Source organism: Melospiza georgiana, chromosome 4 (assembly GCF_028018845.1).
Source record: "Melospiza georgiana isolate bMelGeo1 chromosome 4, bMelGeo1.pri, whole genome shotgun sequence".
Classification (NCBI taxonomy): domain Eukaryota; kingdom Metazoa; phylum Chordata; class Aves; order Passeriformes; family Passerellidae; genus Melospiza; species Melospiza georgiana.
In genome coordinates, this window is record NC_080433.1 from 46583030 (window position 1) to 46596444 (window position 13415).

A 13415-nucleotide genomic window follows, 5' to 3' on the forward strand; every position below is an offset into this window, starting at 1 on the left:
AGCCAGGACTGGAATACACCACTCATACTAACACAGCAGGTCAACACAAACCTGCAAGCCACAAGGGCTTAGTCACTCCCTGAAGCAGCTGAGGCCTGAGGCTGTGCACCACAGCTCTCCTCATGAATCTGCCCTTCCGGGCTCTACACAAAGAAATACAACTTTGGGGAATCTGAATTTTATTTTTTTTTTATTACTGTGTATTTTAAGTGGAACCTGGAAAGAACAGAATTAATAGGGTTGTACAAAACCCCTGGTTTATACACCCCTGAAAGTGAATTCTCCCACACAACACACAAAAGCTCCAGTAAGTAAAAACCAACTGAAGACAGTGCCATTGATGGAGATCTGTTTGTCTCAAGCTTCTGTTCCATAACCTCACAAAAACTAGACCATTAAAAAAAATTGCTAGGTGAGATCTGGTCCACACATCCTCAGGTACTGAAGAAAATTTAACAGGGGCGATGGTCTGGTACACGTTTTCTGGGGAGAAAAAGAAAAATCAGAAAATTCCCACCACACTGATGCCCATCAGCCCCTCCTCACCCACTCCTATTTTTAATCTTTAGTTAGTATTTTGTGTTCAGTGACAGCTTTATCTCACAGCACAAAAAACAGTATCACCTCAAAGCTAACACACCACCCATGACCATGCTAAAAAAAAATCTTTTGATTTAAAAAGCAGTGAAAACTACCTGGTAGCAGGCCCACCTGCCTATGAGTGGCAATTCTTCTCAAACCTTTTAAGAAACATGTTTCTGTTTTAGCTGCAGATTCTACCTCGGAAGCAGCTGGACATTTCACTATAATTCTTGCCAAAAGCAAAAAGAAAGCATGATCCCTTACACTTTGGTCAGCCACTTGTGCAGACGTTTAGTGGTGACCCAGGATTAACTAGGCGTTACTCAGGCACAGCAATTTAAGTTTGCTGATGGCTCTAAAGGCCTGATGATACTGCTAATGCAGTAAAATTATCTAATATGAACACCAGCATGTCACATGTCAGGTTCCCTTTCAAGTACAGCATTTTTAGACCAAGACTTTTCTGCACCCTTACTCTTCCACAGAAGGAGGTTTACTCTACACCACTGTGACTGACCATGCAGACACTCTGATCATACCTTGGTGCTGCTTTAATGATGTCATCTACGCGAAGAATCATTTCTGCTGCTTCAGCTGCACTCAGCAACACTTGTCTCTTGACCTGGAAACTTTCTGTTACTCCCAAAACTGACATGTCCCCGATGACACCCTCTTTCATATCTGGAAGAAGAAACACATTAAGAGGCGTTTTTTTTGGTTTTTTGAACTCAGCATTTTTTTAAGGAAATTACAAGAAGCTGAGAGCACAGTAACTTACCTGCTCAAATGAACTACACTGATAGTTAGGGAAGTATTAAATAAAGTCTTCTACCTCAAGAGTCCTGATTAAAGCCTAATGTTGCAATTACATATGAGCACTTGATGATAATAACTTTATACACTGTGATGAGGAGACAAGATCCCAATAGGACCCTCAGCACTATGTCCTCAGGTACATTAACTTCAGGGTTCTTCTCTACCACTCTCTGGTGGTTGTTCAGTTGGGTTTTTTGGAGTTTTTTTGGGGGGTGGGGGAAGGGGCAAAAGGAAGGATGTTTGGTTCTTCTGGGTTTTTACTGGTTGCTGGTTTTAAAACAATGATTTTATTTTTAAGCTTCCTATAACTAGACTCAGTGTAAGGGAAGTGTTTTTTAGAGGTAAGAACCATGCATTTAAGAAATGAAGGTTTTCACTCTACTGTCAAAAGCATGATAGAACAAAAGGAATATCGTGCTGTACACAAAGTTCTATGCAAAGCAAACAAATCAACATACTCAGCTCTCCCTGCTGAATATGTGTGACAGACATACATGAACAACTTTAACGAGCCCAAAGGACCTGGCCAAACAGCAATTCAAACACAGAAGTAAAACTCATCCCCTTACCCAGTCCATAAGTAGTCTTTCCTTCACTATGAGCAGCTCTGAGCTGAGCAACCAAATCAGCACTGTCATAGCCAGCATTATCAGCTATTATTGTTGGGATCTAAGGGGATAAACACAGGTTGTTTTTCATTAACATAGGGATTGATTGTTAGCAAACATGAAACATACTTGGATGTTATCAGTTTACAACTGAATTTCAAGAAGATGCTTCAGAAACATGCCAAATAATCTGTTTACTGTGATAACTAAAAGACCCAAACTACCTCTCTAAGAATTTCAAGACTCTGTTGTAAGAAAGTACCTATGAGGACAGAAGCATGTTAGCAATTTGTACGCTCGTTTTACATGGACAGAAGAAAAAACCAATCTTGTCATTTTATCATTTCAGACACAACTGGAGAAATGTTTTCAATTAAAAAGCACAAGTCTGCTGGTAAGCATTAACTACCTGACCATTCTGTTCACTGTTTCCAGGACAGCAGTGCAAACTCACATGTACTGACTGAAGAGATAATGCCAAGTGTTACTATGCACTTGAATTTAATTTTCTTGGGAGAAAGGTTTTCCCTAATTCAAATTGCAGAAAGCAAATTTTTTCTCAAACTGACAGTCTGTTATCACAATTCTATTCATGTTTCTTGTGACACACTCATTTCCTACTAAGATGCAATCTCCAATGCAAGACCAGAAACTTGTAGCTAGTGCTAGAGTATGAATACACTCAAACAGGACTAGAGTATCAATGGAACAGAAGGGCTGCTCTTTTCTAAATCAGCTGTCAGCTACCTAAGATGAGATTTTTATGTGTTATTTCTGCAGCACTTCTAACCAGCAGGTAAGGTGAGCAACAACCATTTAGAGGAGGGTTAGCATATGAACATTTACAAGCCTGTAACATGCAGAATTATTAAAACACCAGTACTTTTTTCCTAAGATAAAAAACCAATTTCTCCCTTTGTTTATCCAAGATGTGCTGCTAAAACTTCACTTCTTTACTTTGGACAACCAAAATTTTTTTAAAGTGAAGCAAATATCTGATGTCACAAGTTAGTAAACTTCATGAAACTTTGTGTCTTAGCCCAGCAATATGATTAAATAAACCTACCATTCGTAAAGCCTTAGCAAAGGACTCCATTGCAACAGACTCTTTGCCAGGTGTTCTGACAGCAAGTTCTGCAACAGCGTTAGCCATCAGCATCTCTGAACAACCTATTCAGTGAAGACACGCAGATGTTACACATCCAACCTTCAGTAATACCAAAGTATGACAGGTACATAGAGTCTGATATTCACCTCCACCATACACAGTTCTTGTGTCCTTCACAGTCTGGGCCAGGACACAGAGAGCATCATGCAGAGACCTCTCTGCTTCATCCAGAATCTGCTGGGTGGCTCCGCGCAAAACTATGGTGCAAGCTTCACCTAGAAAGCACACATGTAAAAAGATTAAAAAGAGAAACCAGGACACAAAATGGGCTATCACAAAGCATTTACAATGGTTTTGCTATCACTGGAGTCAAGTTCTGTATTACTTAATTTTGGGAACAAAAGCAAACATGATGACATTTCAAAGACAGAATGAAATTATGTGCACAGTGCGATTGCTTTGGTTCCACAATACCTTATTTAATTTAACCGAAAATTAATAATCCTCATAACTCCTTAAAAATTAGAGCATTGGCATTTACTAGAACAAGCTCCTTTTCTTATCAACTGAATTTCCAAAAGCAGAAACCTTGGTTCCCATCCTTAAAAATGATTTTATGTTCATTTATGTAACACAAAACATCCACAGTTTCAACCATGAAACTGTGCAGGATTTTTACTGAAAAGCAAGGCTTTAATAGAAACAGTTACATAAATCATTACAGAATTCCTATGCATTACTGGCAACTGAACAGCACTAGCAGAGGGTTAACACTAATGTTACAATACACTGCTAGTGATAAAACACTTACCCATTGCTACTCCAGAGAAATGAATGAGCTTATCTTCTCCAATCATGACTTCTTCAATAAGCTTGCAGCTTCCTAGTTTTACTAGCTCAGGGTGATCAAAGGTTGAAGCAATTTCACCACCTGCAAGTGTAAGATCATAAAGAAATCAGAGCTCACAATGAAAGCATCCTTTCAGGCAAGGTCTAACCAAGGGGGGGTGGAGGGTTGGAAAAAAATCAGTCTTCATAATTGCCCCCAAATAAATTTAAATTAAAATTACTGATAAGCCAAGACTGTCTCATGTCAGCATGTGGTACCAGAAAACATCAACCAATGCTGATAAATCCTTAAAACACCTGTTTTGTTTCACATCACACGGACTAAAATGCTTGTGAGTTGTGTCTGATAACAGAATAAACACTCATTTTTGCTAGCATTAAAATATCAGTGTGTTTCAAGTTTTCACAGTATTTACTGATTAAGTATTTATAAAATACTAAATGAAGTCTCTTATGCTTTAAAACTTGAGATTGTGACAGTATTCCTTTTGCCTGCCTGATGATGGCTGAGAACCACCATTCTCCTGCATGGCAAGTCTCATTCCTTGCTGCAGCAGCAATACTGTGCAGGATCTGTAAACTGCTGTATCATAAACAAAACAAGAGCTACAACGACCAAAATGTCTCTGAACACAACATCATTCTAGTTCTTGTTCCAGTTCTTTCCTCTTCCTATTAGAAAACTCTTTACATGTATGCATTCCCCATGTGTGCTCAAAAATCCCACAGTAGCTTGCAGCACTGTGTAGTTGCAGCATCACAAGAAAAACCAAGACTTGGAGCAGAGTTTGTGTATATTAAAAACTTGTCCTTTTCCAGCTATACTATTCAAGCCAGAGTGGTCTGATAAGGCCCATTTGCTCTGCATACAAAGTCTGCTTTCAATTTTTTCCAGAATGTCAGCAGTGTTCCTCTCAATCACGCGTTTCCAGTGTCAATGTGCCTACTAACACTTATATGCAGTTGCTACTTCAGTTTTGCTAAGATAAACAAGTCAGCATCTTTTCCTTTCTCAAAGCAAATTCATCCTCCTGATCACTTTCAAAATCAACTATGATGTCCCAGTTAACTAACTATTACTTCAGCAATGAGAATTATCTGTAGCATTCCAGAGGTCTCATTTCCATTAGTTACTAAAATCACACTTATGCTGACCATTACCCAAAATATCCAAGATGTTCAGGTTATTTGAGATCCACCTCAAGTCAAAAACTCAGGCCCACATTTTTAACAAAGGATGATTCCTTAGTCTTCTCTATCATTACAGTCAAACAACAGCCATTTAAACCAATTGTTATCACAGAATAAAGTACTGTTAGTATTAACTTGTGGAGTTACTCTTTCTGTTGCTAAGTTTCATCTTTTCTTTAGAAAACAAACATCAAAATCTTATCAAGCAGGAACTTAACTGAAAATATTTTTAAAATATGAAAGAAGGTTACCAACTGGCACTAACTTGCTAAATTGTTTCCCATGTTTTGCATTATGATCCTTTATTCACAGATGCTGAAGAAGTATGTTTAAGTAAGTTCAATGTTTATGAATGATCAGACAAATAATGTGCCCCTCCAAGTTTCATACAACAAAATACTCTACACACCTGTGACAAGAGCCAGACGTTCTACACCTGCAAAGTCTGCATGTTCAATAGCCATGACACCAGCAGCTCCAAAGAGATGTTCAGGGTAGTTGTAGATCAGCTGCCTAAAATTACAATACATCTCACCATCTCACACAGAACAAACCTTTGAAAATAACACAGTAACAAAAGACACCAGCTTCTCAGTAGCATGGACACAGGACAGATTTCTGAAAGCTACCAAAGCAGTCAATGGATGAGGCATCTGCCACACGTGGAATTTTACACAACACAGAAGCAAATGTAGGGACAGGAAAACACACAAAGCTAAGGAAAAAAAGAAATCAAACTATGTTTTTTGAAATATCCTTTCTCTGAAGAAACACTATCACACTAAGCACAGGCAGCCATATGCTTTAAGGTCTTGGTCCTTTGATCCTAAGTGCCTGCTGGGCACTTAACTGCCTATTCTAGCAGAATGAACTAGAACAACATGGAAAGTAATGTAACTCTCCCTTTTTCGCAAGAAATACATACCTGTTAATAAAGCAATTTATTCCATGTTTAAGAATACGATCCACTTTCTCCTTCATCTTTTCTTTTTCTGCCTGTTCTATTTCTGCCACTTTTGCTGTGGAGTCCACTCTAACACGAGAGCCAAAAATCTAAATCAAAGAGAAAAGAGCTCAGTCTCAAAATTCCATTTACAAAAACACAGTTTCTCAACAGTAGTTCTGTCACATACCTTAATCTTGTCTGTATCCATACCAGTATTTGCAATAAGAATCTTTGCATTTTCAATTCTTTTTGGCTGATTTACACCAATCTTCTTGTCAAGCAAAAAGCCTGTAGTAACAGAAAGGCCTTGTAAAACTTCAAATTAAAAAAGGAGAGCAATTACTAGTTATTACAAAATCCCCCATCTTTAGTATTCCATTTAATAATAACATAACAGTGTTTCATACAACAAATTTACATAGATATGCAACCTTTAGCAGCTTTGTTTCCCAAGTGCATACACAATCAACTCTCAAAGACTTACCTTCATCTAAGTAGGAATCAGCCAAACTTCCACCAAGTTTCTTAATGACATGGATAGCCTCCAAATTACCAGAACCTTTCAACCTAAGAACAGCTTCTACAGCTAGCTTGACAAAGTGATCCTTGTGGTGAGTAAGTAATTTTGAAGAAAGAGTTGTTCCCGCGATGTTCATCAAGTCTTCACGGAACTTCACTTCATCATTACTACAATAAAGAGAGCTCAGTTAAAGTGCAAAGTCTGAAAGCCTTAACTACCACCAGCTCCCACCATGACTCTTGGCCCACTTCTTCAAGCCTGTATCTCTAGATGTACCATATTTTCTTTTGAGGAATGCTGCACAGAATCCCTCCAATGTCCCAGAACACAACCTTCCACTTGAAATACAAGTTTTGTTAGGAGATTTTTTGCATTCAGCTTTAGAAAGTTTGTGCTCTCAAAGTGCTGGGCATGGGAAATAGTTATATTTAAAATGTGAGTACAAAATCTGAAGTAACAGCTCAGATCTTTGTTCCAGGGAGCAAATTACAGCTTATATTTAATTTCTGCCCACAAGTAATTTTGAAGCTTCTTTAACTCATTAGAAAAAATACCCAGTATTTTTTGTCCCAACTGTTAAAATTCAGGAACTCAGCTTTCCCACTGCTTTAATAAGAGTGAAGAATTTACCAACAGACTGTAATTTGCATTGATGTTTTGATCTTGAGTAGTTTTTTATATAAAGTTACAGCAAATGGGCATTACTAACCCATGATCCACAGCTGCTTTCAAAAGTGCCTCTCTTGAAGCCTTTGTGGCTGCTCTCCAGCCTGCAATGATGGTCTGAGGATGAATCTTCCTTGCAATCAGTAATTCTGCCTCCTGTTTAAATGAAATCAATAATTATTTCCCCCCAAAAAAGTATAGTGACACTAACTAGAAAAGACATGTTCATTTATGGATGCAATTTAAAATGTAATTGAGAAAAGCTATCTTTATTTTTCTGTGGAACTTGGCAAGCTGATAGATCATTCCTTAAGATGCTCTTGATCCCAGTTACTGGCCCTGAGATGATCAGACTTTCTGACACAGCTCTGCAAGGAAGAATTATTCATTTCTCAAATCTCTTTCATAGTAATTTCAGGTTTAGAATTTGGCAGTGTAAATTCTCCCACAAGCATTAAATCCATAGAGAGTTTAAATGAACAGTATGAATTCAGGCCTTGAGCAAGGAACAGAATTTAGCAAGATGTTTTTCCTATGGAAATGGATTTCAGAGGACTGACACTCACAACCAAGCAGTGCTGCACATTGCTCAGTGCAATAGCCAGAAAGTGAGCAGTAAGAGTCAACTTAAAATACTTGAGAGTTTATAAAAAATAATATAAGGAGTAATAGTCCAAAATAACACCCAAAAAATGATGGTGCAATACCTAAGGGCTGTTTTTTTGCCCCCTATCAATTTCACCAGCAACAGAGCAAGCTATTCCTTTCTATGCTATGGGAGGCCTTTACAAAGACAGGATAACACACCTACTGGAGGCACCACAGAAGTACACTGACAAACATCTGAAAAAACAGAATACATCACCCTCAGTAATTCAGCTGCCAACACTGTGACAGATGTAGTTCCATCGCCAACTTCATCATCTTGAACCTTTGACATATCTGAAGAAGGAAAAGACATTATTAATGCTATTTTTCTCATCCATTAATTTGGACAAAAAACCAGACCTTACTCTTTGTGTAAAGAGGGAACTCTAAAAAAACCCCAGAAAAACAAGAGATGCAAACAAAACTTGGCATCCTCCAAACTCCTGCTCTTTATTTGTAACCAGTTTCAGCCTGGTGATGGTCAGGATGCTCCCCTGTGTTCCCCATCCTAAGAATGGTTATCAAAAGGACAGCTGGATAGAAGCTCTACAGTACAGATACAGGATCAGAGACCATAGTAACCAGGTCTGCTGCATGAACTGCTGATAAACTGGGCCACAGCAAACACAAAATCATCAGGCAACCTGACACCCAAGAGATAAGGCTCCTGCTTGTCACCAGTAGTGGACCAGTGGCACAGCAGAACAGTCACTCACAACAGTAAACTCTGTACAGAAGTACAGTGCCCACTGAGTGCCAGAGATTTCAATCTGGGAGAAACACAGTGAACCTCTGCTGCTGCACAGATTTCTGTTCCAAATTTTCCCACTGCAAAACGAGGGGTATACAGAGTCTTTTGTCCCTTCTGACTCCTGGGACAAAGCAGGGTTAAGGGAAAAGATGATAAAAAAACAGTTTTGAAGAGCAGCACACACCATAATTTTAATTTTGCAGAACGCCATAACTCTTGCAGTACCCTGCCCTTCTTACTTCAGGATTTCTGCTCCCCCTCCCTTCAGTTTTTCACAGTATTTCAACAACACTTTTCTAAGAACAAATAAAAACACCACAACAGAGTTACAAATTAAGAAATATCGAGCCTTTAAGAACTCACCAACCAAGACCTTGGCAGCTGGATTGTCAACTCCAATAGCTTTCAGGATGGTTGCACCATCGTTGGTAACTGTGACAGAGCTGTCTCTCCCGGTACTTAAAAGAATCTTGTCCTACAAGATGTGAGATTTAGCATACTGCTTGAAAAGGCACTGTGACTATTAAAGCTTAATTAATGGGCATGACTACCCATGCAGGTGTCTTACCATGCCTTTAGGGCCCAGGGTGCTCTTGACTAGGTCACCAATGGCAATGGCACCAACAAAGGATGACTGAAATGAAAATAATATACCTCAGGGAACAATTTATTTCTACTCTAGTACAAGAATTATACACTATCACATAGCTTTCAACATTTTCACCAACCCTTCCACCTCTTCCATGGAGGCTTAACTGAACTTAAGGCAAGTTTCTTAACTGCTAAATTTTGATAACCAGCTCAAATATACCTAAACCTCCCAGAAACCATAAATCTGTCTCAAAGCCAGAAGAAATGCCATCAATCTTCTGAGCTCCAGTAAAGGTACTTAGGTTTTGACAATGAAGAGTTTCTCTAATTTTTAGCATTAACAAAACTCCCTTCTGTTCACAGACATGCAACAAGAAAACTCAGTTACAGACAGAAGTTCCATATCACGATATAGTGAAAGTATTTTTAGTAACAGAAAAGACAAAGTTTAATTACCTCAAGTACTACCAGTTTCTCAGAGAATTAAACTTACCAATCGAGCTGTTTCTGCCTTCTCTTCATCTGCACCTGCCTTGAAAATGTTCACAGGAGCGAGGGAAATGGATGCCTAAAACACAGTTAATGCAAGAATATTGTTTTAGCTTCAATAAAACTATGCGTTCTAAAAGCAAATCCCCAACCCTAACAGCTTAAACAACGTTTTTTTAATAAAATTACTTCCATACCCCATTTTGTTGTGATAACAGACATGTTTAAGAAATAGCCAAAGTTCTTAACCATCAGTCCCGCAATCTCGCAGCGCAGCGCAGGCTCCGAGGGCGAGCGCAGCGGCGGGCACACTGCAGCGCACACCAGGCCGCACCAGCCCATCCTTTCATGGCCGTGCGAGCGCTGCTGCTCTGCCCGCCCGCCAGCCGGCCCTTCCCCACAGCCCGACGGCAGCCGCAGCCAGCAGAGCCGAAACAAGTCTATTCACTGCCCAATGCCTTCAGCGCTGAGATACCTGAGCCGAACCCGCCCTTTTTTTTTTCCTTTTTTTTCATATCAATGCAAATTAATCACAGCGGTAACCAATACACGCCTTTAAGGACCAATATCTGCAGAGCCCCCAAGGCCTTAAATGAAGAAGGATCAAATACCCGCACACAGGTACCACAGCTCACAGAGTCGCCCCGCCCCGGCTCCAGAACCTTCGGGGCCGCCCCAGTCCCCGGCACAGCGCGGGGAAACGCAGGGCGCGGCCTCCAGGCCTCGCCATCCATCCCGCCCGCCCGCCCGCCCGCCCGCGTGGAGCGCAGCCCCGCCGCACCCCGGCCCGGCCTGGCCGCCGCCGCCCGCCGCTCACCATGGTGCCGGTGCCGCCGGGAGCCGCCCGCCCTCCTTCAGCACAGAGCAGCGCCGCGCCGCAGCCCCACGAGCTCCCCCGGAATGGCGTCACGGCGGCCGCCGCTTCCGGCGCGCGCGGCCTGCTGGGAGCCGCAGTCCGGCCCCGCGCCCGCCGCCCGCAGCGGCTGCGCCTCCGCCCCTCGGGCCGGTCTGGGCTCGGTGCCCCGGAGCCCTGCGGGAAGGAAATTCCGTGCGCTGGAACGGGCTGCCCGCAGAAAGCGAGCGTGCCCCATCCCTGGCAGTGCCCAGGGCCAGGCTGGATGGCACCCTGAGCACCCTGGCCGAGAGGAAGGTCCCCGCCCATGGCAGGGGGTTTGGAGCTAGGGGATTGTTCGGGACCCTTCCAACCCAAAGCCATTCTGTGATGCTGCGGTTCTGTGATACTCCTGGAGGTCAGTTCTCAGACAGGTCAAAAGCATTTTTAGTTACTGCTTGTGGCCTCCAGCGTGCTTGTCAGCCCATCCCCGATGGCGGCTGTTAGGCCTCAGCTCCAGTTACAAGTCATGAACAGGAGATGCCCAGCACAATCCCACTCCATACGCTGCAATTCATACAGAAAAATTGGTGACTGTTCCCCCTGGCAGCTTTGCCAGTGTGAGACTACACTTAAACTTTGCTTTGTCGCTGCTTTTCCTCTACACAAAGCCTGTTACCAGGTCATACAAGGAAAAAACCCAAACCCAACCTGTATTATTTTGTATGACTCATCTTCAAGAATTGATTCCAGCTCGTATCTCTCTTCTTGCTGCTAGGTACTAAACTCTTGGGATACATGGAACGTTGTTTGTTCTAGATTCAAACTGGACAGAGACAGAATCCATCCCAATGGAAACAGCAAAAAAAGAACATGACTAAAACTCTGCCAACTCTCACCTGTATTGCTAATTTTGTCAATACCTGGTTAGTATTAGTTCTTGAGTGTGTTAGGCCTTTCGTCCTGTTTTCTTCACAGAGTTAGATACACTTCCCTCCACAACCCTGTTCTAAAACTAGACTACTAATTTAATTTAAATACCTAGTTTTCATCATAGTTACACCAAAAACTATTTAAGTTTTGGCTAGGGCAAAAAATACAACTAAAACAATGGAAACAGCTTCTCTCAGAATCACAGCTTTCATAAAGATGTGCACTGAAGTAATAATTCATGTTAATTCACATTTGCTGCTACTGTGGTGAGTTGGGAGAAAAAATATTATAAAATGCTTCAGACTTATCCAAGTTATGGCCTTTGAAAGATCCAATGCTCACAGAAAAACTACAGCAAATCAGTGAATTGGGTTTAAGGGGCTTTTGACCATTGCTAAGCTATGCTTTACAAAGCATAAAGGCAGTGACACCAGACCAGGAAGAACACAGCAGCAGTGCTGGTTCTCCTCTCCCAGCTGTGCCGTGCCCTCACCCCTCTTGTGCCAAGGGCAATTTTCCATGTTGCAACGTATGTGAAGAAAAAAATGCTTCATTTAAAAAAAAAAAATCACAATCTGCACGCATGACAAAGGTGTGACAGAAAACCAGCAGAAATGAAACAAAGTCTTGGAGATGAATTTACAGACTTCAGAGCACCATGATCTGTTTTGGGTTTTTTTTTACTACTGAGTAATGAGTGGAATAGGGAGGCAGGGAGGAGGGCAGAGAGAGGTACATGAAGCAACGATTTAAAGAAAAGCAAAAAAGATTATACAAACAAAACACAGTACAGTGACACTAACACTGCAAACTACTGAAGTAACCCACAGACAACTTTTAATGTAAAATCAATAGTTTATTGCCATGCTACAATTTTTTTTTTCCAAATGAAGTTGGCACTGGTAAGGGGAAAAATGTACATAACACATTTTTTTAAAAATGCACATTTGGTAAGCTTTCTCTATAACAACAGTTTAAAAGAAGTGAAATTATTATTTTTTTAAGATTAATGTGGAATGGCATAAAAATACACTCTTTCTGCATAGTATAAGAAATACGGAATGTCTGTAAAAACAAATTCACTGAACAGGGAAAATTACTTGAAATTTTATAAACAATTTGGCAATGGTACTCCCACTGTTTAGACTTTTTATATAAAAGAAATAAAAATCTAGAAAGCTACCTTTATACAAAGTTGCTATATTTATGCCTTTAAGTAGGAAAAAACATTTTATAATGCAAATTAGGACATACAATAATCTTACAATATGATACAATGTAATGACAAGAAAGGAACATACAACATAAGATTTTGGCCTTTGTAGAAATGTCTATTTCTGCATTTAATAAATGCATTTGTGGCACACTGGTGACTACTGTATCACTCCTACCAGTCAGCTTGGACGCTAGTGCGGTGCGTTTGGCCGGGACACAGACGCTTGCAGGAGACCAAAGGTGATGCTGCAGGGAAGCCAGACGTGACAAAGGCAACGTGCCTGCCGCTCCAGCCATCTGGACTGTGGGACACCATACAACACTCTTTCCTCTCATACCAGAGCATTTCTTATACATTCAGGTCTTACGTACCAAAGTCTTACAAGTGAGAACATCCGTGTTTGCGATTTGGCAAAATTTCAAAATACAAAGTTAGTACCAAATATATAATATATTATATATAAAATGTGGGTGTATGATATACACACATATTCCAATGCAAAAAAACCCCTGCATTATTATGGAGTTAAATTCGCTGACATCCATTCCTAAATAACATTACCATTAAAAAACAGGTGTAATCCTCATCTTTCACACGTTTTAGAATCACTTCCTCTTTCATACACAACAGTTAAAGCAATATATATGCAACGATGACTAAGAAATCAAA

At 40.7% G+C, this 13415-nt stretch overlaps 1 protein-coding gene across 1 annotated transcript; it reads right to left on the minus strand.

Annotated features, from left to right (window-relative positions):
• Positions 1–173: 173 nt before the first annotated feature.
• On the minus strand, positions 174–10684 carry CCT2 (chaperonin containing TCP1 subunit 2). The gene is made up of 16 exons (XM_058023074.1): positions 10583–10684; positions 9770–9844; positions 9254–9319; positions 9049–9160; positions 8152–8228; positions 7330–7442; positions 6585–6787; positions 6288–6388; positions 6080–6207; positions 5564–5667; positions 3926–4045; positions 3261–3389; positions 3073–3176; positions 1968–2067; positions 1122–1263; positions 174–483 (listed from the first exon to the last, which is right to left on the minus strand). Exons 1-16 carry the CDS (start codon positions 10583–10585, stop codon positions 453–455), a joined length of 1608 nt encoding a protein of 535 aa, XP_057879057.1. The 5' UTR covers positions 10586–10684; the 3' UTR covers positions 174–452.
• Between the last annotated feature and the right edge of the window lie 2731 nt (positions 10685–13415).

Excerpts from the sequence above, each read along its gene's own strand:
- CCT2 (XM_058023074.1), bottom strand. Across the intron at positions 7,443-8,151 it reads TGGCAGCTGAATTACTGAGG|GAGGCAGAATTACTGATTGC; the intron begins GTGATGTATTCT and ends TCATTTAAACAG. Across the intron at positions 484-1,121 it reads ATCATTAAAGCAGCACCAAG|AAAACGTGTACCAGACCATC; the intron begins GTATGATCAGAG and ends TTTTCTCCCCAG.